Raw genomic sequence first — 22,391 nt, forward strand, 5'->3', positions numbered from 1 at the left:
AAATTATGAAAGTTCTCATTTCCGCCCCTCCTCCCAACACCCTCCCACTCCCCTCTCCCCCTCCTACTCCCTCTTCATCCCTAAGAGCAGTCAGGGCTTCCAGCCCTGTGGGAAGTTCAAGTTCCTCCCCACTCCTTCCAGGTCCCTGAAGGTGAGTATCCGAACAGACTGGATTCCAAAAATCCAGCATATGCAGAGGAAACAAGTCCCAGTGTCATTGTCAGTGGCTTTTCAGAAAGGCTCCGGACCAGCCACATTCAGAGATCTGGCCACATTCAGAAAATCTGGTTGGATCACATGCTCGTTCAGTCCCAGTCCAACTGGCCTTGGTGAACTCTCATTAGATCAGTCCCCTTGTATCAGTGGGTGATCGCACCCCTCGCAGTCCTGAGTTTTTTTCATGTTCTTCCTTTTTCTGCCCCTCATTTGGACCATGGGGGGCTCAGTCCGGTGCTCCAATGTGGGTCTCCATCTGTATCGCCATCCATCGTCAGATGAAGGATCTATGGTGATAAGCAAAATCTTCATCAGTATGGTTATAGGCCAAGGCCGGTTCAGGCACCTTCTCCTCTGTCTAGAGAACAGTCTGGGGATCTCTCCTTGGACATGGGATCCCATTTATAATCAAGTCTCCTGTAAACCCTAAAATGACTCCCTTAGTTGAGATATATTCTTCCCTAATCTCATATCCATCCTTCCTCCCTCCCCCCCATCTCAGTCCTCCGAGCTTTCTCCATTCCTCCACTACTCCCTTCTCTCTAACCCTCTCCCCTTCCAACAACCCTCCCACCCCCCCATGCACCCGAGGTTACCTGGGACTCTTGTCTATTTCAACAGGTTCACCTTCTTATTTAGCTTCTCTAGGATCACGAATAATAGGCTCAAAGACCTTTAATTATGGTTAGAAACCACATATGAGTGAATACATACCATATTCCTCTTTTTGGGTCTGGCTCACCTCACTCAGTAAGGCGTTTTCTATTTCCATCTATTTGCATGCAAAATTCAAGATGTCATTGTTTTTTACCGCTGAGTAGAACTCTAATGTGTGTATGTTCCACACCTTTATTAACCATTCTTCTATTGAGGGGCACCTAGGTTGTTTCCAGGTTCTGGCTATTACAAATAGTGCTGCTATGAACATAGTTGAACAAATGCTACAAAATAACTTTATGATGTAGCAAAATATGGTTGAGGAGTTACCACACCATGAGGAGCCATATTAAAGGACCACAGCATTAGGAAGTTTGAGAACTATTGTTCTAGATAATAGCCTGTTCATTATTTAAATATTATTCTGAAGTGTGTTATAAAATTTTGAAATTCAATTAAAGTGTTTTGCATCCAATAAAATGCATATTTTATTTAATTTGCCTTGAAACATAAGTCAAATAATAGACAAAGTGAAATTAGCAAATAATCATTAAACCATGCATTCAAAATTAATATAATAGGTCATGTTTTGTTGAAATCCCAGAGAAGCCTTCTATTTTATTGAAGGGAAAAAAGAAGTAAATCTGGGAGATATAGGTGGTAGGGAGAGGACTGGAAAGAGTGGACAAAATGGAAACTGTGGTCAAGATGTAATGTATGAGAGAAGAATAGAGGGAAAAGCAAACAAAAAACAAATAGATTGTCAATTATGGTAATCAATATATACATACATACATACATACATATGTATATATATATTTTTATTCAAACTTGCAACATTTTGATATTTACTACATCAGTGTACTTAGGTGTTAGAACAAATACATATTTTACTGATTCACTTATATTTGCTATCATATCATCTACAAATAACAGAAGTTTGACTTCTTTCTTTCCAGTTTGGATCTCCTTGATACTTTTGTTTTCTTATTGCTATAGCCAGAACTTCAAGAACAATGTTGAATAGACATAAAGTGAGTAGACAGCCATGTCTTGTTCCTGATTTTAGTGGAATTGCTTTGAATTTCTCTCCATTTAAATTGATGATGGCTGCCATCATGTTGCTTTTATTATGTTTAGATGTGTTCCTTGTATTTCTGATCTCCCCAAGACCTTTATCATGAAGGGGTGTTGGATTTTGTTGAATGCCTTTTCAACATCTAATGAGATGATCATATGTTTTTCTTTCAGTTTATTTATATGATAGATTAAATTGATAGAATTTTGTATGTTGAAATATCCCTGCATCTCTGGGATAAAGCCGATATGATCTTGGTGGATGATTTCTTAAATGTGTTTTTAGATTTGGCTTGCCAGTATTTTATTGAGTATTTTTGCATCGATGTTCACGAGAGCCATTGGTCTGTAATTATCTTTCTTGAATAAGTCTTTGTGTGATTTTGGTATCAAGGTAATTGTAGCCTCACAAAAAAGGCAATATTCCTTCTGTTTCTGTTATGTGCAACCCTTTTAGGGCTACAGGTATTAGCTCTTCTTGGAAGTTCTGGTAGAATTCTGCACTAAAACTATCTGGCTCTAAGCTTTATTTGGTTGGGAGGCTTTTGATGACAGCTTCTATTTCCTTTTAGCTTATTGGTCTATTTAAATTGTCACCTAGTATTCATTTCATTTTGGTAGGTGGTATTTATCCAGAAAATTGTCCATTTCTTTTAGGTTTTCCATTTTTTGGAATATAGGTTTTTGTAGTATAACATAATGATTCTCTATATTTCCTCAATGTCTGTTGCTATGTCCACATTTTATTTCTGATTTTGTTAATTTGGATGTTCTCTGTCAGCCTCTTCATTCGTTTGTTTAAGGATTTGTCTAACTTGTTGATTTTTTCAAAGAACCAGCTTTTTGTCTCAATAATTCTTTGTATTGTTACTTTGTTTTAATTTTTTTGATTTCAGCTTTCATAGTGTCCCACAAGTATGGATATATTGTGCCTTCGTTTTCATTGAATTCTAGGCAGAATTTAATTTCTTTCTTCATTTCTTTCTTGACTCAGGTGAAATTGAATAATTTGCTGTTCAATTTCCATGAGTTTGTAGAATTTCTGAGTGTAGTGCATTTGTTAAATTCTAACTTTAAACCATGGTGATCTGAAAAGATATACCATTTTTTTTTTGTGTATCTGTGGAGGTTTGCTTTGTTACCGAGAATTTGGGCAATTTTAGAGAATGTTCCATGAGTTGCTGAGAAGAAAGTATTTATTTTTTGTTTGGGGTGGAATGTTCTGTAGATATCTGTTAAGTCCATTTAAGTCATGATATATGTCAGTTCTCTTATTTCTCTGTTAAGTTTCTGTCTGGTTGACCCAACCATTGGCAAGAGTGGAGTTTTGGAGTCTCCTACTATTAGTATGTGGGGTTTGATGTGCGATTTAAGTTTTAGGTAATGTTTCTTTTACATATGTGGGTTCTCTTGTATTAGGGGCATAGACGTTCAGGATTGATACTTCATCTTGATGGATTGTTTCTGTTATGAGTATAAAGTGTCCTTATCCATCTCTTCTGATTGATTTTTCTTTGAAATATATTTAATTAAATATTAGGGTAGCTACACCCACTTGTTTCTTAGGTCCCTTTGATTGGAAAACCTTTTCACAACCCTTTTCTCTAAGGTAATGTCTGTCTTTGGGGCTGAAGTGTGGTTTTTTGTATACAGCAGAAGGCTGGATCCTATCTTTGTATCCATTCTCTTAGTCTACTTCTTTTTGTAGGTGTATCGAGTCCATTGATATTAGGAGATAATAATGACCAGTGATTGTAAATTCCTGTTATTTTTCAGTGGTAGTGATTATGTGTTTCCTTGAATAAATGAATCTATTTCCTATATAGTATCTTCAACATCTGAGATTCACTCTTTCATCTGTTGTATTCTATTGGTTATATTTGCCTCTGTAACTTCTGTTCCTTTACCCAGATTTTCCAGATGCAGAATTCCCTCTGATTGTGTTCTCTTTATTGCGTCTATTTCATTCTTCAATTCTTGAACTCTGTGCTTTACCTATTTGATTATTTTTCATGGTTCTGTTGGGTTTTTTTTGAGGAATTTATTATTTTTTTCCAATTTTTGTTTGTCATTTCCTCCATTTTATTAAGGGAGTTTGTTATTTCCTTTTTAAATATCCCCATCATCTTCATACAGTTACATGCTGTATGTAACTTCTTTGTTTCTTCTTTGTTAAGATGATCAAGTCTTCCTGTTGTATGAACACTGGGCTCTGGTGTTACCATGCTGCTTTTTAGGTTGTTGGATGAATTATTGCATTGGCACCTATCCATCCCTTCCTTCAGTTGATGCTAGCAGTGTCTTTGCACCTTGGTCCAATCCTTGCAGTGGCTGTTTGAGTCTTTGGGAATCATTCTTGGTCTGCTCTGTGTCTCAGGAAGCCTCTAAGTTCTTTCTTAACGTGCTCTCTTGGTCTGCTCTCCTTCTTCACTTTCTTGGTCCACTCTGTGTAGTCACATCTTGTGCTTTAGAATTCCTCTCTTGGTCCTCTCTGAGGAAAACTTTTCTGCCACTGGCTAGAGAAGGTGAGACAGGTGTGGGAGAGGCCCAGCTTTCTGCCTCACCATGGTGGGCCTAGAGTGGGTGTCTTACTAGGTGGTGATCACTCACCTCTTGGTCCTCTCTGTGTTGTAGCAATCTGTGTCTCAGAGTTCCACTAAGGTTTCAGGAAGATAGATGAATTTAGGGGCAGGATGGTGGCTGTAGTTTGCAAGGTCTGGTGGGTGAGGTTTGGGGTAACCTACCTGCAGGAAACTCTGCTGCTAGCTGACTAGTGAAGCAAAGGCAGTTGGGGGAGGGTCCCAGGGTTATGCCCCACTATAGAAGGCCTAGATAGTGGAGTGTCCCACTGGGTGGCCAGTCACTCACCTTTTGGTCATCTCTGTATTGTAGCAAGCTGTGTTTCAGGGTTCCACGCAGGTTGCAGGAGGACAGATGAGTGTTGGGGTGGGTGGGCATTAAAGCTTGCAGGAAATGGTAGATGGATTGGGTATTGGGGTACCTGCAGAAAGTCTCCTGCTGGCTAGATAGTGAAGCTGAGGCAGAGATCCTCTCTTTATTGTAGCAAGCTGTTTTAGAGTTCCACCAAGGTTTCAGGAGTATAGACAGGTTATGGGTGGAATGGGGCTTGTAGCTTGTGAAAGGGGTGTATTTTGGGGCAGCTTACCTGCAGGAAACTCTTGCTGGTTGACGAGAGAAGCTAGGGCACTTGGGGTGGGGACCCAGTGTTTTACACCACTATGGAGGGCCTATATAGTTATTGCTTTTTGATTCTAATACTAGCTTACAATGTTACAGTTTGAGATTTAACTCATATGTAATAAAATTCTCACAATATTGAAAGTAAGTATTTATTTATTTTTGTTTTTAAGATTGTGAAAAAGAGAACATCATGATGTTGGAAGCCTGTGAGAGTGGATGCAGAGCTGGGGCTTGAGTTAATACTATTTATCTGTTTGAATATGTACTTATAATGTTCTGCTTCTTACAAATTGAAGCATATCTCAATATCATCATAGAGAACACATTTAACACACTACTTTTGGAGGAAGTATAAGAGTAAGCCATAAACAAATAACAAAAGTTGAGTTATTGAAAAGAGTAAAAGAAATGTGTATATGTTTTGGCATCTTTGGTCTTACTAGTTTTCTGCTTGCTAAATTATCTGTTTAAATTTTTTGTTGTTCTATTTTATTGAAAGAGAGTGAGATGGTGAGAGAGATAACACATTCTGCTAGATGCATAAGGAGTTGGGGAAGGTCTGAAGAAAGATCAGGGGAAGAGATGTGATCAAAATATATATCATTCTCCATAAAAATATGAAAAATAAAAAAGCATAAAAACAATTTGACATAATAGACTGTCTCTCTCCTTATAATGGTCTTATAAAATAATCAAAAATTTTTAAATATAAAATAAAATAGAGCCAATCCAACAGTCACAAAGTGTTTCTAAATATAGCAAGCACATCAGAATGTTGCTAATCAAATGTTCATAATTTATTTCTTCCTGGTTTATTATTTGTGATTTCAAGTAGTTGCAAAGAATGATGAAAGGGAGCACAATATCAGAACTTCTCTACACACAGAGATTATCTGAGAGGCACCCAGATATTCAACACTTTACTAAAAATATGAAAATTATGTTATATGAATTCATGGAATAAAACTATACTCATAAAATTAACAAATCTCAGAAAATAATCCAAGGACAAAAAAATTTATGCCATGATTATTATGTTTACCGTCACATTTTTAATTCACATGATCATTTTGTTACTCATCATGACAAATGATTGAAACATATAAAACCAAATTAAAGTGATGTACACATATGAACTTTCAGGAGTAAGAGAAATAAATAAATATAATCCACCACACAAATAGTCAGAATAGAAATAATTAGATGAAGGAAAAACATGACTATGTGAAATGCAGTAAATTTTTCTGCTGTACTTAAATGTACCTACATGGAAGAAAATAAATTTTAAGGTGAATTGAAAACATCTCAGTGAATTAGTAACCTAGAATCTACTATTTCACAGATGGGGATTTGTTTCTAATAGTTAATGTTCAAAAAGTAGTGAAAGATGTCAGAATATGAACAGGGATAAAGAATTTAATCAGAGTAAATTTCTGCATTATGCAGTGTAGTATCATGAAGCTTGCTAGAGAGAAAAGATGTGTGTCAACTTCTATTTCAATATTAGTACATATGTAATCTAAATCAGTGCATGGGCAATTAAATTATTAAAGTACAATAACTATTGATAATGTAGAGTGCATAGATATTGTTTGGACATTAATTTTTGTAAACTACCATATTAGTTATTTAATTATTTAAATGTAGAAGTATTCTGTCATAACTGATTGTTGATAACTATTGTTCTATATAGTACAGAACAAAAGATGAATATCTACAAATGTGTGAATGGATATTTAGTAGGGAATTTTCCTTTAAATTAAATCCACTAACAATCTTTTCGTTTCTTTTAGCACAGAGGAAAAGCAACCATGCTAAACATTTTTATTGAGAAAATATTTTCTTAGACATAGATCATTGAAGATAGATAACATGCATAGTACATATACAAAATATGCAAAATTTCACAATATTTAAGTGCAAAATATACAAATGTGGTGATTGCCTTCTCATAGCAAGCATAAATAGATTTAAGATGTTACTCTAAAACAAAACCACAAAAGTCAAAAACCATTTATACTAAATGGATAGCACTATTCTTTAAGAAACAACCTTTTCAGAGCTGCAATCACCTCCTTGTTCCTGAAGCTGTATATCAGTGGATTGAACATGGGAGTCACAATAGTGTAGAACAGAGACAGCAGTTTGTCAGTTCCAGCAGAATGCATGGACGTTGGTCTCAAGTAGGTAACAGTAACTGATCCATAAAACAAAACCACCACCAAATTACCAGCAAATGGTAAGAACATGTGGAGAAGCCTTTTGCCCTCCCTTTGGCTGTTGGCAACATCAGAATGGTGGCACTGATTTTGCTGTAGGATGTAAGCACCAGTATGAAGGGGAGTGCTGCTACCACCACAACAACCACATAGACAGACAGCTCCTTCACTGAACTATCCCCACAGGCTAGCTTGAGAATGGGGGGTATATCACAGAAAAAGTGTTCTATTTCATTAGAATTGCAGAAGTGCAGAGAGAAAATCTGTCACATCCGTCCTATCTGGATTAGAATGCCACGAATCCAGGATCACACTGCCAGCTGAGTAAACTTCTTTGAGTTCATGATGAGAATGTAATACAAAGGGTTGCAGAGGGCCACATAGCGGTCATAGGACATTACAACCAGCAACACACATTCAGTAGTTCCAAAAATGAGGAAAAAGAACAACTGAGTGACACAGGACATCACTGAAATGCTTCTGTCCTGCATCTCAATGTTGAACAGAATTCTTTTTTTTTCTTATTTGTTTGTTTATAAAAATTTCCACTTCCTCCCCTCCTCCCCATATCCTCCCATTTCCCCCACTCCCTCCCCCCCCCAACTCCCTCTCCTCCTCCCTCTCCAGTCTAAAGAGCAGTCAGGGTTTCCTGCCATGTGGGAAGTTCAAGTTCCTCCCACCTCCCTCTAGGTCTAGGAAGGTGAGCCTCCAAACAGACTAGGATCCCAAACAGCTAGTACATGCAGAGGAAACAAGATCCAGTGCCATTGTCAATGGCTTCTCAGTCAGTCCCCATGTCAGCCACATTTAGAGAATCCGGTTTGATCACATGCTCCTTCAGTCTCAGTCCAGCTGGCCTTGGTGAGCTCTCATTAGATCAGTCCCCTTGTATCAGTGGGTGAACACACCCCGTCGAACTCCTGATTTCCTTTTTCATGTTCTTCCTCCTTCTGCTCCTCATTTGGACCTTGGGGGGCTCAGTCCGGTGTTCCAATGTGGGTCTCCGTCTGTATCGCCATCCATCGTCGGATGAAGGTTCCCTCTGGTCCTGCCTTTCTTGCTCACGTTTTCCCTCCTTCTGCTTCTCATTTGGATCTAGGGAGTTAAGTCCAGTGTTCCAATATGTATCTCTGTCTCTATCTCCATCCATCGCCAGATGAAGGTTCTATGGTGATATGCAAAATATTCATCAGTATTGTTATGGGCCAAGGCCAGTTCAGGCACCCTCTCCTCTGCTGCCCAGGAAAGAATCTGGGGACCTCTCCTTGGGTCTGAGAACCCCTCTAGAAACAAGTCTCTTTCCAAACTTAAAATGGCTCCCTTAGTTGAGATATATACTTCCCTGTTCCCATATCCATCCTTCTTCCCCCCCCATATAATTCCCCCAGCCATCGCCATCCTCCCCCTCTCCCTTCTCTCTAACCATCTCCCCTTATTTCCACCACCACCACCACCACCCCCACCGTGCACCCAAGTTTGCCTTGCAATTCTGACTACTTCCGATATACAGGAGGATAACTATATGACTTTCTTCAGGTTCAACTTCTTATTTAGCTTCTTTAGGATCAAGAATTATAGGCTCAAAGACCTTTAATTATGGCTAGAATCCACTTATGAGTGAGTACATACCATATTCCTCTTTTTGGGTCTGGGTTTCCTCACTCAGTAAAGTGTTTTCTATTTCCATCCATCTGCATGTGAAATTCAAGATGTAATTGTTTTTTACCACTGAGTAAAACTCTAATGTATATATGTTCCACACCTTCTTTAACCATTCTTCTTTTGAGTGGCACCTAGATTGTTTCCAGGTTCTGGCTATTAAAAATAGTGGTGCTATGAACATAGTTGAACAAATGTTTTTGTAGTATGATAGGGCATCTCTTGGGTATATTTCCAAGAGTGGAATTGCTGTGTCCTGAGGGAGGTTGACTCCCAGTTTCCTGAGAAACCGCCACACTGATTTCCACAGTGGCTGCACAAGTTTGCATTCCCACCAACAATGGATGAGTGTTCCCCTCACTCCACATCATCTCCAGCATAGAATATCATTGGTGTTTTTAAGTTTAGCTTTTCTGACAGGTATAAGATGGTACCTCAAAGTTGTTTTGCTTTGCATTTCACTGATCGCTGAGGAGGTTGAGCATGACCTTAAGTGTCTTTTGGCCATTCGAAGTTCATCTGTTGTGAATTCTCTGTTCAGTTCAGTACCAAATTTTTTAATTGGGTTAATTAGAGTTTTAGTATCCAGCTTCTTGAGTTCTTTGTATATTTTGGAGATCAGACCTTTGTCTGTTGAGGGATTGGTGAAGATCTTCTCCCAGTCTGAAGGTAGGCTTTTTGTCTTACTGACAGTGTCCTTTGCTTTACAGAAGTTTCTCAGTTTCAGGAGGTCCCATTTATTCATTGATTCTCTTATTGTCTGTGCGACTGGGGTTCTACTGAGGAAGTGGTCTCCTGTGCCTTTATCTTGTAGACTACTTCCCACTTTCTCTTCTATCTGGTTCAAAGTGGTCAGATTAATGTTGAGGTCTTTAATCCATTTGGACTTAAGTTTTGTTCATGGTGATAGATATGGATCTACTTTCATTCTTCTACAGGTTGACATCCAGTTATGCCAACACCATTTGTTAAAGATGCTTTCCTTCTTCCATTGTATATCTTTAGCTCCCTTGTCAAAAATCAGGTGTTCATAGGTTTGTGGGTTAATATTCGGGTCTTCTATTCGATTCCATAGGTTGACTTCTCTGTTCTTAAGCCAATACCAAGCTGTTTTCAATACTTTTGCTCTGTAATAGAGTTTGAAGTCAGGGATGGTAATGCCTCCAGAAGTTCCTTTATTGTATGAGATTGTTTTGGCTATCCTGGGTTTTTTGTTTTGCCATATAAACTTGATTATTGTTCTCTCAAGGTCTGTGAAGAAGTTTGATGGGGATTGCATTGAATCTATAGATTGCTTTTGGTAGAACTGTCATTTTTACTATGTTGATTCTCCCAATCCAAGAACAGGGGACGTCTTTTCATTTTCTTGTGTCGTCCTCAATTTCTTTCTTCAAAGACTTAAAGTTCTTGTCAAATAGGTCTTTTACTTCCTTTGTTAGAGTTACCCCAAGATATTTTATGCTATTTGTGGCTATCGTGAAAGGTGATGTTTCTCTGATTTCCCTCTCTGCTTCTTTATCCTTTGTGTATAGGAGGGCAATCAATTTTTTGGAGTTGATCATGTATCCTGCCACATTACTAAAGGTGTTTATCAGCTGTAGGAGTTCTTTGGTAGAGTTTTTGGGGTCGCTTATGTACATTACAATATTGTCTGCAAATAACGAGAGTTTAACTTCATCCTTTCCAATTTGAATCCCCTTGATCACCTTATGTTGCCTTATTGCTATTGCTAGACTTTCAAGCACTATATTGAAGAGATATGGAGAGAGTGGACAGCCTTGTCGTGTTCCTGATTTTAGTGGAATGGCTTTGAGTTTCTCTCCATTCAGTTTGATGTTAGCTGTCAGCTTGCTGTATATTGCTTTTATTATATTTAGGTATGATCCTTGTATCCCCAATCTCTCCAACACCTTTATCATAAAGGGGTGTTGAATTTTGTCAAATACTTTTTCAGCATCCAATGAAATGATCATGTGGGTTTTTTCTTTCAGTTTATTTATATGATGGATTACATTGATAGATCTGCGTATGTTGAACCAGTCCTGCATCTCTGGGATGAAGCCCACCTGATCATAATGGATGATTTTTCTAATGTGTTTTTGGATTCCGTTTGCCAGGATTTTGTTGAGAACTTTTGTGTCGATATTCATGAGTGAGATTGGCCTGGAATTCTCTTTCTTTGTTGTGTCTTTGTGTGGTTTTGGTATTAAGGTAACTGTAGCTTCATAGAAAGAGTTTGGCAATGACTCTTCTGTTTCTATATTGTGAAATACATTAAGGCGTGTAGGTATTAGCTCTTTCTGGAAGTTCTGGTAGAATTCTGCATTGAAACCATCTGGTCCTGGGCTTTTTTCGGTAGGGAGTTTTTTGATAACAGCTTCTAATTCTTCATGACTGACAGGTCTATTTAGATTGTTCATCTGTTCTTGGTTCAACTTTGGTATATGGTACTTATCTAAAAAAGTGTCCATTTCTTTTACATTATCCAACTTTGTGGTATATAAACTTTCGTAGTTAGATCTAATGATTCTCTGAATTTCCTCTGTGTCTGTGGTTATGTCCCCCTTTTCATTTCTGATCTTATTAATTCGCATGTTTTCTCTCTGCCGTTTGATTAGTTTGGCTAGGGGTTTGTCAATCTTGTTGTTTTTTCCACGAACCACCTTTTTGTTTCATTGATTCTTTGGATTGTTTTCTGTGTTTCTATTTTGTTGATTTCAGTCCTCAGTTTGATTATTTCCAATCTTCCACTCCTTCTGGGTGAATCAGCTTCTGGGTGAATCAGCTTCTTTTTTTTCTAGAGCTTTCAAGTGTGCTGTTAAGTCTCCAATATGTGTTTTCTCCATTTTCTTTAATTGGGCACTTAGTGCTATGAACTTTCCTCTTAGCAATGCTTTCATAGTGTCCCATAGGTTTGAGTATGTTGTGTCTTTATTTTCATTAAATTCAAGGAAGACTTTAATTTCTTTCTTTATTTCTTCCTTGACCCAGGGGTGATTTAATAGTTGACAGTTCAATTTCCATGAGTTTGTTGACTTCCTGGGGGTAGCATTGTTGTTGAATTCTAAATTTAATCCATGGTGATCTGAAAAGACACAGGTGGTTACTAATATTTTTTTGTGTCTGTGATAGTTTGCTTGTTACCGAGTATGTGGTCAATATTCGAGAAGGTTCCATGAGCTGCAGAGAAGAAGGTATATTCTTTTCTATTTGGGTGGAGTGTTCTATAGATGTCTGTTAAGTCCATTTGATTCAATACCTCCAATAATTCTCTTATTTCTCTGTTGGGTTTCTGTCTGATTGACTTGCCCATTGGTGAGAGGTGTATTGAAGTCTCCTACTATTAGTGTGTGTGGTTTGATTACTGTCTTGAGTTCTTGAAGTGTTTATTTTACATAAGTGGGTGCCTTTATATTAGGGGCATAGAATTCAGGATTGAGACTTCCTCCTGATGAATTGTTCCAGTTATGAGTATAAAATGTCCATCTCCATCCCTTCTGATTGATTTTAGTTTGAAGTCAATTTTGTTAGATATTAGAATGGCCACACCTGCTTGTTTCTTAGGTCCATTTGCTTGGAAAACCTTTTACCAGCCCTTTACTCTGAGTAGATGTCTATCTTTGTGGTTGAGGTATGTTTCTTGTAAACAGCAGAATGTTGGATCCTGTTTTCGTATCCAATCTCTAAGTCTGTGCCTTTTTATAGTTGAATTGAGTCCATTGATATTAAGTGATATTAATGACCAGTAGTTGTTGACTCCGATTTTTTTTGGGGGGGTAGTAGAGTGTATGTGTTTCCCTTCTTTGAGTTGTGCTTGTGAAGGGTCACTAGCTGTCTGAGTTATTGTAGGCGGTGTTGGGAATGTTGAATTCCGTGGGCTGTGATTTTCCTTCTAATACTTTCTGTAAGTCTGAATTTGTAGCTACATATTGTTTAAATTTGTTTTTATCCTGGAATATTTTGTTTTCTCCATGGATAGTGAACGATAGCTTGGCTGGGTATAGTAGTCTGGGCTTGCATCCATGGTCTCTTAGTTTCTGCAGTACCTCTATCCAGGACCTTCTGGCTTTTATGGTTTCCATAGAGAAGTCTGGTGTAAGTCTGATAGGTTTACCTTTATAAGTTACTTGATCTTTTTCCTTTGCAGTTCTTAATATTCTTTCTTTAATCTGAATGTTTTGTCTTTTGATTATTATAATGGTGAGGGGATTATTTTTTTGATCCAGTCTATTCGGTGTTCTGTATGCTTCTTGAACCTTCATAGGGATATCGTTCTTTAGGTTGGGGAAGTTTTCTTCTATAATTTCGTTGAATATATTTTCTGGACCTTTGATCTGCAATTCTTCTCCTTCTTCTACCCCTATTATTCTTAGATTTGGTTTTTTTTTTATTGTGTCTCACATTTCTTGAATGCTTTGTGTTGAGAATTTGTTGGATTTGTTGTTTTCTTTAGTCAGAGCATTTATTTTCTCTATGGTGTTTTCAGAGTCCAAGATTCTTTCTTCTATCTCTTGTATTCTGTTGGTCATGCTTGTTTCTGAAGTCTCTATTTGTTTACCTAGATTTTTCATAGCCAGCTGGCCCTCGGTGTGTGTTTTCTTCATTGCCTCCATTTCAGTTTTCAAATCTTGAACTCTTCCCATTACCTGTTTGATTATTTTTCTTGGTTACCCAGAATTTCATTTATGGATTTACTCATTTCTTCAAACTTTTTGGTATAATTCTCTTCCATTTCTTTAGTCATTTCCTCAATCTTTTTGTTATACTTATCTCCCATTTCTTTACGGCTGATTTTCACCTCCTGTTTAACTTCCTCTATTATTTTCATAAAGATCCGCTTAGAGTCGATTTCTTCTATTTCTTCTAGAGTAGAGTGTTCAATTCTTCTAGTTTCGTGATCCCTGGATTCTGGTGATGTCATGTTGCCTTTCAGGTTGTTGGAGGAATTCTTGCATTGTCACCTGTCCATCTCTGCCTCTCTGGATGAAACTCCTCAGCACTCTCTGGATAGAACTCCTCAGCACTCTCTGGATAGGACTCCTCAGCACTGAAACATGGATAGCTGGTATTCCAAGGACCCAGGAGACAAAACGACAGCAGCAGTGGGGGCAGGGAGGGGGTCCTGTGTTCCACTGAAGACCCTGCCTGCCACAGAAGCTGAGGGGGGAGGGGCTGTGCTCTCTTCCGGGACAGTGAACAGAATTCTTGGTACAGTAACTGATATATAACAGATTTCCAGAGAGGAGAAATTTGCCAGGAAAAAAATATGGGTTTCTGTAATGCAGGGTCCATACTGGTTATTACTATTATGAGGAGATTTCCAGTCAGGATTATTACATAAACAGCAGAGAACACTGCAAATATAAATCCTTGGAGGTTAGGAAGGTCCGAAAATCCTATCAGAACAAATTGCATTACTGTGGAATCATTTTCTATAGCATTGAGTCCCTCATGTTTCACCTACAAAAAATGTTAAAGCACAAATAGACATCACTTCTGATTTCTAGCCTATTTAGCTTCATGAATACTTTTCTGAGAGCACAAACATTTAATAATTAAACGTTTAGATTTCATTGTTCTAAAAGGTATAATAAAATATATTTTCATAATTAATAAATGATGATTTAGAACTTGTATTTTCATCTTCTGATATATATTTTATTATGCTTTTGCAAAGATAGGATACTTGATTTAAATTGTATAATTCATTTGTAAATGCAATATCTGAAAGTCTTACGATGTTGCTGTGGTTTCTTCAAGATATTTTCTAGACTTGTGTTCTGTAGAATTTCAACACAAAACAACATAGAATTAATCCATTCTTTAAATATTATTTCTTCCAAAGTTGTTTTTCTTTCAATGCAAGTTTTATAGGACCAGCAGGAATAAATATTGTTTATACTTTTAAATTCAGTAGTGTTTATCTGAATTTTATTGAATTTTTTCAATAATACTTTTCTCACTAATCATGCTAGCATCATATTTATTTTTTTTCTTTCAGTATTGTTATAGTGTGTGTATTTGTTTGTGTGTGGTGTGTGTGTATTTGTGTACATTAATGTGTTCGTGTTTATGTTATTTTTATTTTTCTGTTTTTATGCATAAATATGGATTAAAAATATCTGGCTATATTTCACAAGCTCCAACTTAAAGCTAAGATTTTACTGATGAGTAGGCATTAAAGCTCTTTTCTCGTTAGGAGCTGCTTCATGGGCTATAACCAAGCAAAGTTCAATGTTTCTGGAACACAGACAATTACTTTACAAACATACAAACCACACACACACACACACACAACATACATATACAGTCACCGACACAGAGACAGGGAAACACAAACAGCACATATACAGACAAAGAGACACAGACACACACACACACAATACACTGAAATAACTTAAACATTTTTAAAGTTTCAAAACATAAAGACTTATCCTTAGTAATACTGAAGTATTGTAGTTATTATCTTTCACTCAGACAACACAGCATCAGCCTTTAGACAAATGGTGTTTTCATTTTTTCTAGATGGTTTTTATTTCTTGTTTCTAATCATTTAACATCGATACATTAGTATTTACTCACTGTGACCAAGAGAGTAAATTTAGTTTAGCCGTAACACTAATTTTGTTTGCTATTTTTTCAATTATTTTTGTTTATTTATTAAAAATTTCTACCTCCTCCCATCCTTCCAATTCCCTCCCACTCCCCCACTACCTCTCTCCCTCCCTCTCCAGTCCTAAGAGCAGTCAGGGTTTCCAGTCCTGTGGGAAATTCAAGGTCCTCCCTCCTCCCTCTAGGTCTAGGAAGGTGATCATCCAAACAGACTAGGCTCCCACAAGGTCAGTCCATGCAGTAGAATCAAAACACAGTGCCATTGTCCTTGGCTTCTCAGTCAGCCCTCATTGTCAGCCACATTCAGAGAGTCTGGTTTGATCACATGCTCCATCTCTCCCAGTCCAGCTGGCCCTGGTTAGCTCCCATTAGATCAGTCCCACCGTCTCAGTGGGTGGACACAACCCTCTTGGTCCTGACTTCCTTGCTCATGGTCTCCCTCCTTCTGCTTCTCACTTGGACCTTGGGAGTTCAGTCCAGTGCTCCAATGTGGGTCTTTGTCTCTATCTCCATTCATCACCAGATGAAGGTTCTATGGTGATATGCAAGATATTCATCAGTATGGCTATGGGACAAGGCCAATTCAGGCACCCTCTCCCCTACTACCCACAGAACTAGTTGGGGAAATCCCCTTGGACACCTGGGAACCCCTCCAGAGCCAAGACTCTAGCCAGCCCTGAAATGGCTCCCTTGGTTAAGAAAGCTTCTTCCCTGCTCTCATATTCAGACTTCTTCTATCCTACCCATCCCATTCCCCCAAGTTCTCCCCAATACTCCCCTTCTCCCTTCTCTCTCCCCATCTCCCCTTTCACCCAATACACCCCCACCCCGCCGCTCCCAACTTTTACCCGACGATCTTGTCAACTTCCAATATCCAGGAGGATAAATATATGTATTTCTTTGAGTTCACCTTATTTAGCTTCTCTAGGATCACGAATTATAGGCTCAATGTCCTTTATTTATGGGTAGAATCAGCTTATGAGTGAGTGCATACCATATCCATCTTTTTGGGTCTGGGTTATCTCACTCAGTAAAGTGTTTTCTATTTCCATCCATTTGTATGCAAAGTTCAAGATGTCATTGTTTTTACCGCTGAGTAAAACTCTAAAGTATGTATATGCCACACCTTCTTTAATCATTCTTCTTTTGAGGGGCACCTAGGTTGTTTCCAGGTTCTGGCTATTACAAATATTGCTGCTATGAACATAGTTGAACAAATGCTTTTGTAGTATGATAGGGCATCTCTTGGGTATATTCCCAAGAGTGGAATTGCTGGGTCCTGAAGTAGGTTGACTCCCAGTTTCCTGAGAAACCGCCACACTGATTTCCAAAGTGGTTGCACAAGTTTGCATTCCCACCAACAATGGATGAGTGTTCCCCTCACTCCACATCCTCTCCAGCATAGGCTATCATTAGTGTTTTTGAGTTTCGCTATTCTGACAGGTGTAAGATGGTACCTCAAAGTTGTTTTGATTTGCATTTCCCTGATCGCTAAGGAGGTTGAGCATGACCTTAAGTGTCTTTTAGCCATTCGAAGTTCTTCTGTTGAGAATTCTCTGTTCAGTTCAGTACCCCATTTTTTAAATTGAGTTAATTAGAAGTTTAGTGTCTAGTTTCTTGAGTTCTTTGTATATTTTGGAAATCAGATCTTTGTCTGATGAGGGGTTGATGAAGATCTTCTCCCAGTCAGAGGTTAGCCTTTTTGTCAATGGGATGGGTAGGATGGAGGAGAGGTGGATATTGGAGCAGGGAAGTAAATATCTCAACTAAGGGAGCCATTGTAGGGTTTGCAAGAGACTTGATTCTTGAGGGGTTCCCAGGTCTAAGGAGAGGTCCCCAGATTGTTCCTTGGGCAGCAGAGGAGAGGGTGCCAGAACTGGCCTTGTCCCATAGCCACACTGATGAGTATCTTGCATATTACCATAGAATCTTCATCTGGCGATGGATGGAGATAGAGACAGAGACCCACATTGGAGCACTGGACTGACCTCCCAAGGTCCAAATGAGGAGCAGAAGGTAGGAGAACATGAGCAAGGAAGTCAGGACCGTGAAGGGTGTGTCCACCCACTGAGACGGTGGGACTGATCTAATGAGAGCTCACCAAGGTCAGCTGGACTGGAAGTGATGGAGCATGTGATCAAACTGAACACTCTGCATGTGGCTGGCAATGAAGGCTGACTGAGAAGCCAAGGACAATGACTCTGGGTTTTGAATCTACTGTATGGACTGACTTTGTGGGAGCCTGGTTTGTTTGGATTCTCACCTTTATAGACCTGGATGGTGAGGGGAGGACCTTGAACTTCCTACAGGGCAGGGTACCCTGACTGCTCTTAGGAATAGAAAGGGAGGGGGAGGTCGGAGGGGGAGAAAAAAGGGAGGCAGAATGGAGGTGGAAATTTTTAATAAATAAATAATTAATTTAAAAAATGCAGTATAAAATGGAAGTGTTTTCCTTCTCAATATGAGGATGAAACATTACAAAATGTGTGAGTTACCAGTAACTCAAGGAAATATAACAATCTGTTGCTAACACATGACCCTACTTTACAGTTTTTGCTTTCTGAGTGCAGCAATCACCTTCTTATTCCTAAGGCTGTATATGAGTGGATTGAACATGGGAGCAACAATGGTGTAGAACAGAGACAGCAGTTTGTCAGTTCCTGGAAAATGCATGGATTTGGGTCTCAAATAAGTAATGGTACCAGACCCATAAAACAGAACCACCACCAGAAAATGGGAAAAACATGTGGAGAAGGCTATTGTCCGCCCTTTGGCTGTAGGTAACCTTACAATGGTGGCAATGATTTCTCTGTAGGATGTAAGCACCAGCATAAAGGGGAACGCAGCCATCACCATCACAACCAAATATACAGACAGTTTTTGCACTGATGTGTCTCCACATGCCAGCTTGAGAATGGGGGATATGTCACAGAAGAAATGATCTATTTGGTTAGAATTGCAGAAACGCATAGAGAGCATCCAACAGGTTTGACCAATCTGGACTGGGATGCCACTGAGCCAGGAGCCTGCGGCCAGCTGAGAGCATAATGCCTATGCAATGCCTCATATTTCTTCCTTCTCAAGAAATTATATTAATTTTATTGTAAGAAATTTTTTAAATTTGTAGTATTCACTTAAACTGACTATAATTGGTAATTTGAAATTTGTTCAATTTGGTTACTTGAGTTTATACTCATTACTCACATATGTTTTCTGTGACCCTCGGCTTATATTTATTTGATTTTTAAATCACCAGTTTCAGTCTAAGATAATTTAGTGATTAAATTGCTACAGAACTAAGTTGCTTAATTCTTAAAAATTGATAGTAAGAAACATAATACATCAAATCTTATTTAAGCATTAGTAACAAACAATAGAATACAACAAAATATTATTTAAATTTTAATGTAAAATCTACAAAACCATCAGTGAAATTGTGTTCACATTTTATATTGAGTAGTGATAATGACTGAGCCGTTGTATGTGAAGAAAATCTCAGTAATGACTCTAAGGAGAAGGTGTACATTCCAAAGGCATGTTTACTTACTTTACTGTAAGATTGCATCCTGCTACTTTCAGCTACTCACAAATTCCATTTCTTTAGTTCATTCTTTGATGTGTTATTGTATGTGGATGTTCTTGGTAGGATTACATATATTTTTATTTCCTTGTATCCAGATCTGCATTGTAAGCATTCAAAAACTATGTCCTCATTTAATGTGTGGGGGAAACTTATTATTTGACAAAAGTGGCTTAGTATATTATTGTGAAATTACTAAGTCTAAACACCTGCTTCAATCATGCTATCCCTCAAGTTGAAATATGTGGATTCAGCAAGAATTCAAAACCTCCCCTACTCAATTAATTTTGAAAATTTGTATTTGAAAATGTTAAGTGAATAGGAGTGGGAGTCTGGGAGGATGATTTTATTTCCTTTATCACTTATAGAAACAGTATTCCTAAAGTCATTTTGGTAGGAACAATATTGTTACATATTATTTTTATAAATGATTTGGAGGATAATTGGAATAACTCCCTGCAAGAGAGAGCCACATAAGCAGTCATTGCTAAGTGTGTAGTGTAGGCAGTGATTTAGATGCAAGCATCAAACACACAACTGAAATAAGTATTTACTGCGTCATTGCATTTACTATATTCTGGACAAAATAACTACTTAAAATATCCATAGCCTTCCACTGACCTAAATTCTATTTATTAAAGTTTGATGCTAACACTGTAGCAAACAGTGTACATTGTCTCAGAGGAGAGAAAATTTTATAAGTTTAAAACCTTGGAGAATGAGTACTTGAGGAATACAATATAAGGTTCATTAGCAGGAACTAAATTCTACTTAAAATTAAAAGTTGCCTTTTGCTATCCTACAACTGTGAAATAGTCAATTATATTTTACTGTTGCTAAACAACCCTAAGGAAATATTTGAATATGTTAAACATAATAATTATACATGCTTCAGGAGAGAACAATATCCCAATTTTAATGTTATGGAGTAACATACATCAAACCTCTGCATGGTACCCAAAACTTTCATAATTGCAATGTATCAGCCAAAAATAAATGAGACTAGGAGAAATAAATGTCATTATACACACAGTATTAAAACTGAGTTACTCAAATAATCACTTGATTGTGGATAGTAACACAACTATGATATGATTTCAAGTGTGACTTACTCAAAAAATTCCCATGTATCCTACAGTATCCTACAATATCTTAATTTAATTTCTTTCATGTATTCATTCCAATTTATTTTAAATGGAGTGTAATGCAGGAAAAGCACCAAACAAAAGGAAAGCCCTTTGTCAGTTAGTGCATGCAGTTTGAACTCAAGTATAATTTTGTAATCTGTCTTGTTATTATGTAAATATTGTTTTGACAAATACTATCTTCTGAATAGATAAATGTAAAAATTTATGTATATGATTAACTCAGAACTCAATTAATACATGCTAGTGTTTATGTGATTATGCTGAAAACCACAAAAAATGATATTGATTCTAATTTTAGTATCTGTGCTCCCGATATAATAAAGTTATTTGCCTTATGGCTTCATTTGATCTCTTAATAATTATAAACAGCAGACAATGGACATTTATGAATCAGGGTTGTGGAATTTTAAAATATTCCATTACTATAGATCATTTACTTATAATAAACAAACATACATTTGTAAGCATAAACTGCAATATACAAAAATAATTAATGGGGAGTGGTGAGGTGATTCGGGCCCGCGGCAGGGGCCTGGCGAGGGGGAGCTAGGACTCTCCCCGACCCCATAGACTCCCAGGTCAGCCTGCTCTGCTGGCTCCACCCTGCTAGCTTCCCCGCCAGCCATCCCAGCTTCCATCCAGAGGGCCTTCGGAGTGGTGAGTTGATTCGGGCCCGCGGCAGGGGCCCGGCGAGGGGAAGCTAGGACTCTCCCCGACCCCATAGACTCCCAGGTCAGCCTGCTCTGCTGGCTCCACCCTGCTAGCTTCCCCGCCAGCCATCCCAGCTTCCATCCAGAGGGCCTTCGGAGTGGTGAGTTGATTCGGGCCCGCGGCAGGGGCCCGGCGAGGGGGAGCTAGGACTTTCTCCGACCCCATAGACTCCCAGGTCAGCCTGCAGTGCTGTTTCCACCCTGCTAGGCTCTCCCACCTGCCATCCCAGCTTCCATCCAGGTACAAATTTCTATATTTCTCCCCTCCCACTGAGCCCATAAAATTTCCCCAGTTCAGCTGCCTTGCACACTGGGCCTGCTCTGTAGGGGCATCCCGGAAAGAGGGAGTGCCTGTGCTTCAATACCCTGCTTGGGGAAAGGTAGGCATTCTGTCAGTGAACTCCCTGCCCAACAAGGGAACCTGACCCGATACCAGAAGTTCCAATAGAGAGCATTTGATCGAAGAGATGGGCAGACGCCAAGGCAAGACCTCCTCCAACAATCTGAAAAACAACATGAAAATATCAGATCCCAATGACCCTACAACAGAAGGATTTGAACACTCTAACCCAGATGAAGTGGAAAAAAGTGCCATTATGAAAGCAATAGAGTCCCTTAAACAGGATATGAATAACTCCCTTAAGGAACTGGTCGAGAAGTATAACAAAAAGTTTGAAGAAATGAGTATAGAAATGGATGAGAAATATAACAAAAAGTTTGAAGAAATAAGTAAATCCGTGAGTGATACCCTGAGAAACCAAGAAAAAACAATCAAACAAGTAAAGGAAACAGTCCAAGAATTGAAAACTGAAATGGAGGCAATGAAGAAAACACAAAACGAGAACCGGCTGGATATGGAAAATCTAGGTAAACGAGCGGAGACTAAAGAATCAAGCATAACCAATAGAATACAAGAGATAGAAGAACGACTCTCAGATTCTGAAGATACCATAGAGAAAATAAATGCTCTGGTCAGAGAAAACGGCAAATCCAACAAATTCTCTTCACAAAACATTCAGGAAATCTGGGACACAATAAAAAAACCAAATCTAAGAATAATAGGGATTGAAGAAGGAGAAGAACTGCAGATCGAAGGCCCAGAAAATATATTCAACAAAATTATAGAAGAAAACTTTCCCAACCTAAAGAACGATATTCCTATGAAGGTTCAAGAAGCATACAGAACACCGAATAGATTGGATCAGAAAAAAACATCCCCGCGCCATATAATAATCAAAACACAAAACATAAATATTAAAGAAAAAATTTTAAGAGCTGCAAAGGAAAAAGGTCAAGTAACTTATAAAGGTAA

The 22,391-nt window shown here is 38.3% G+C and overlaps 1 protein-coding gene and 1 pseudogene across 1 annotated transcript; both read right to left on the reverse strand.

Annotated features, from left to right (window-relative positions):
* Window positions 1–7,184: 7,184 nt before the first annotated feature.
* Window positions 7,185–14,459, reverse strand: LOC148122465 (olfactory receptor 10AG1-like; annotated as a pseudogene).
* A 3,726-nt stretch (window positions 14,460–18,185) lies between these two features.
* On the reverse strand, window positions 18,186–18,611 carry LOC148122466 (olfactory receptor 10AG1-like). Its single transcript, XM_087903899.1, has one exon. It carries the CDS (start codon window positions 18,609–18,611, stop codon window positions 18,186–18,188), a length of 426 nt encoding a protein of 141 aa, XP_087760025.1.
* Window positions 18,612–22,391: the final 3,780 nt, after the last annotated feature.

The sequence above is a fragment of the Myodes glareolus genome, chromosome 3 (assembly GCF_982192425.1).
Source record: "Myodes glareolus chromosome 3, mMyoGla1.1, whole genome shotgun sequence".
NCBI classification, from domain to species: Eukaryota; Metazoa; Chordata; class Mammalia; order Rodentia; family Cricetidae; genus Myodes; species Myodes glareolus.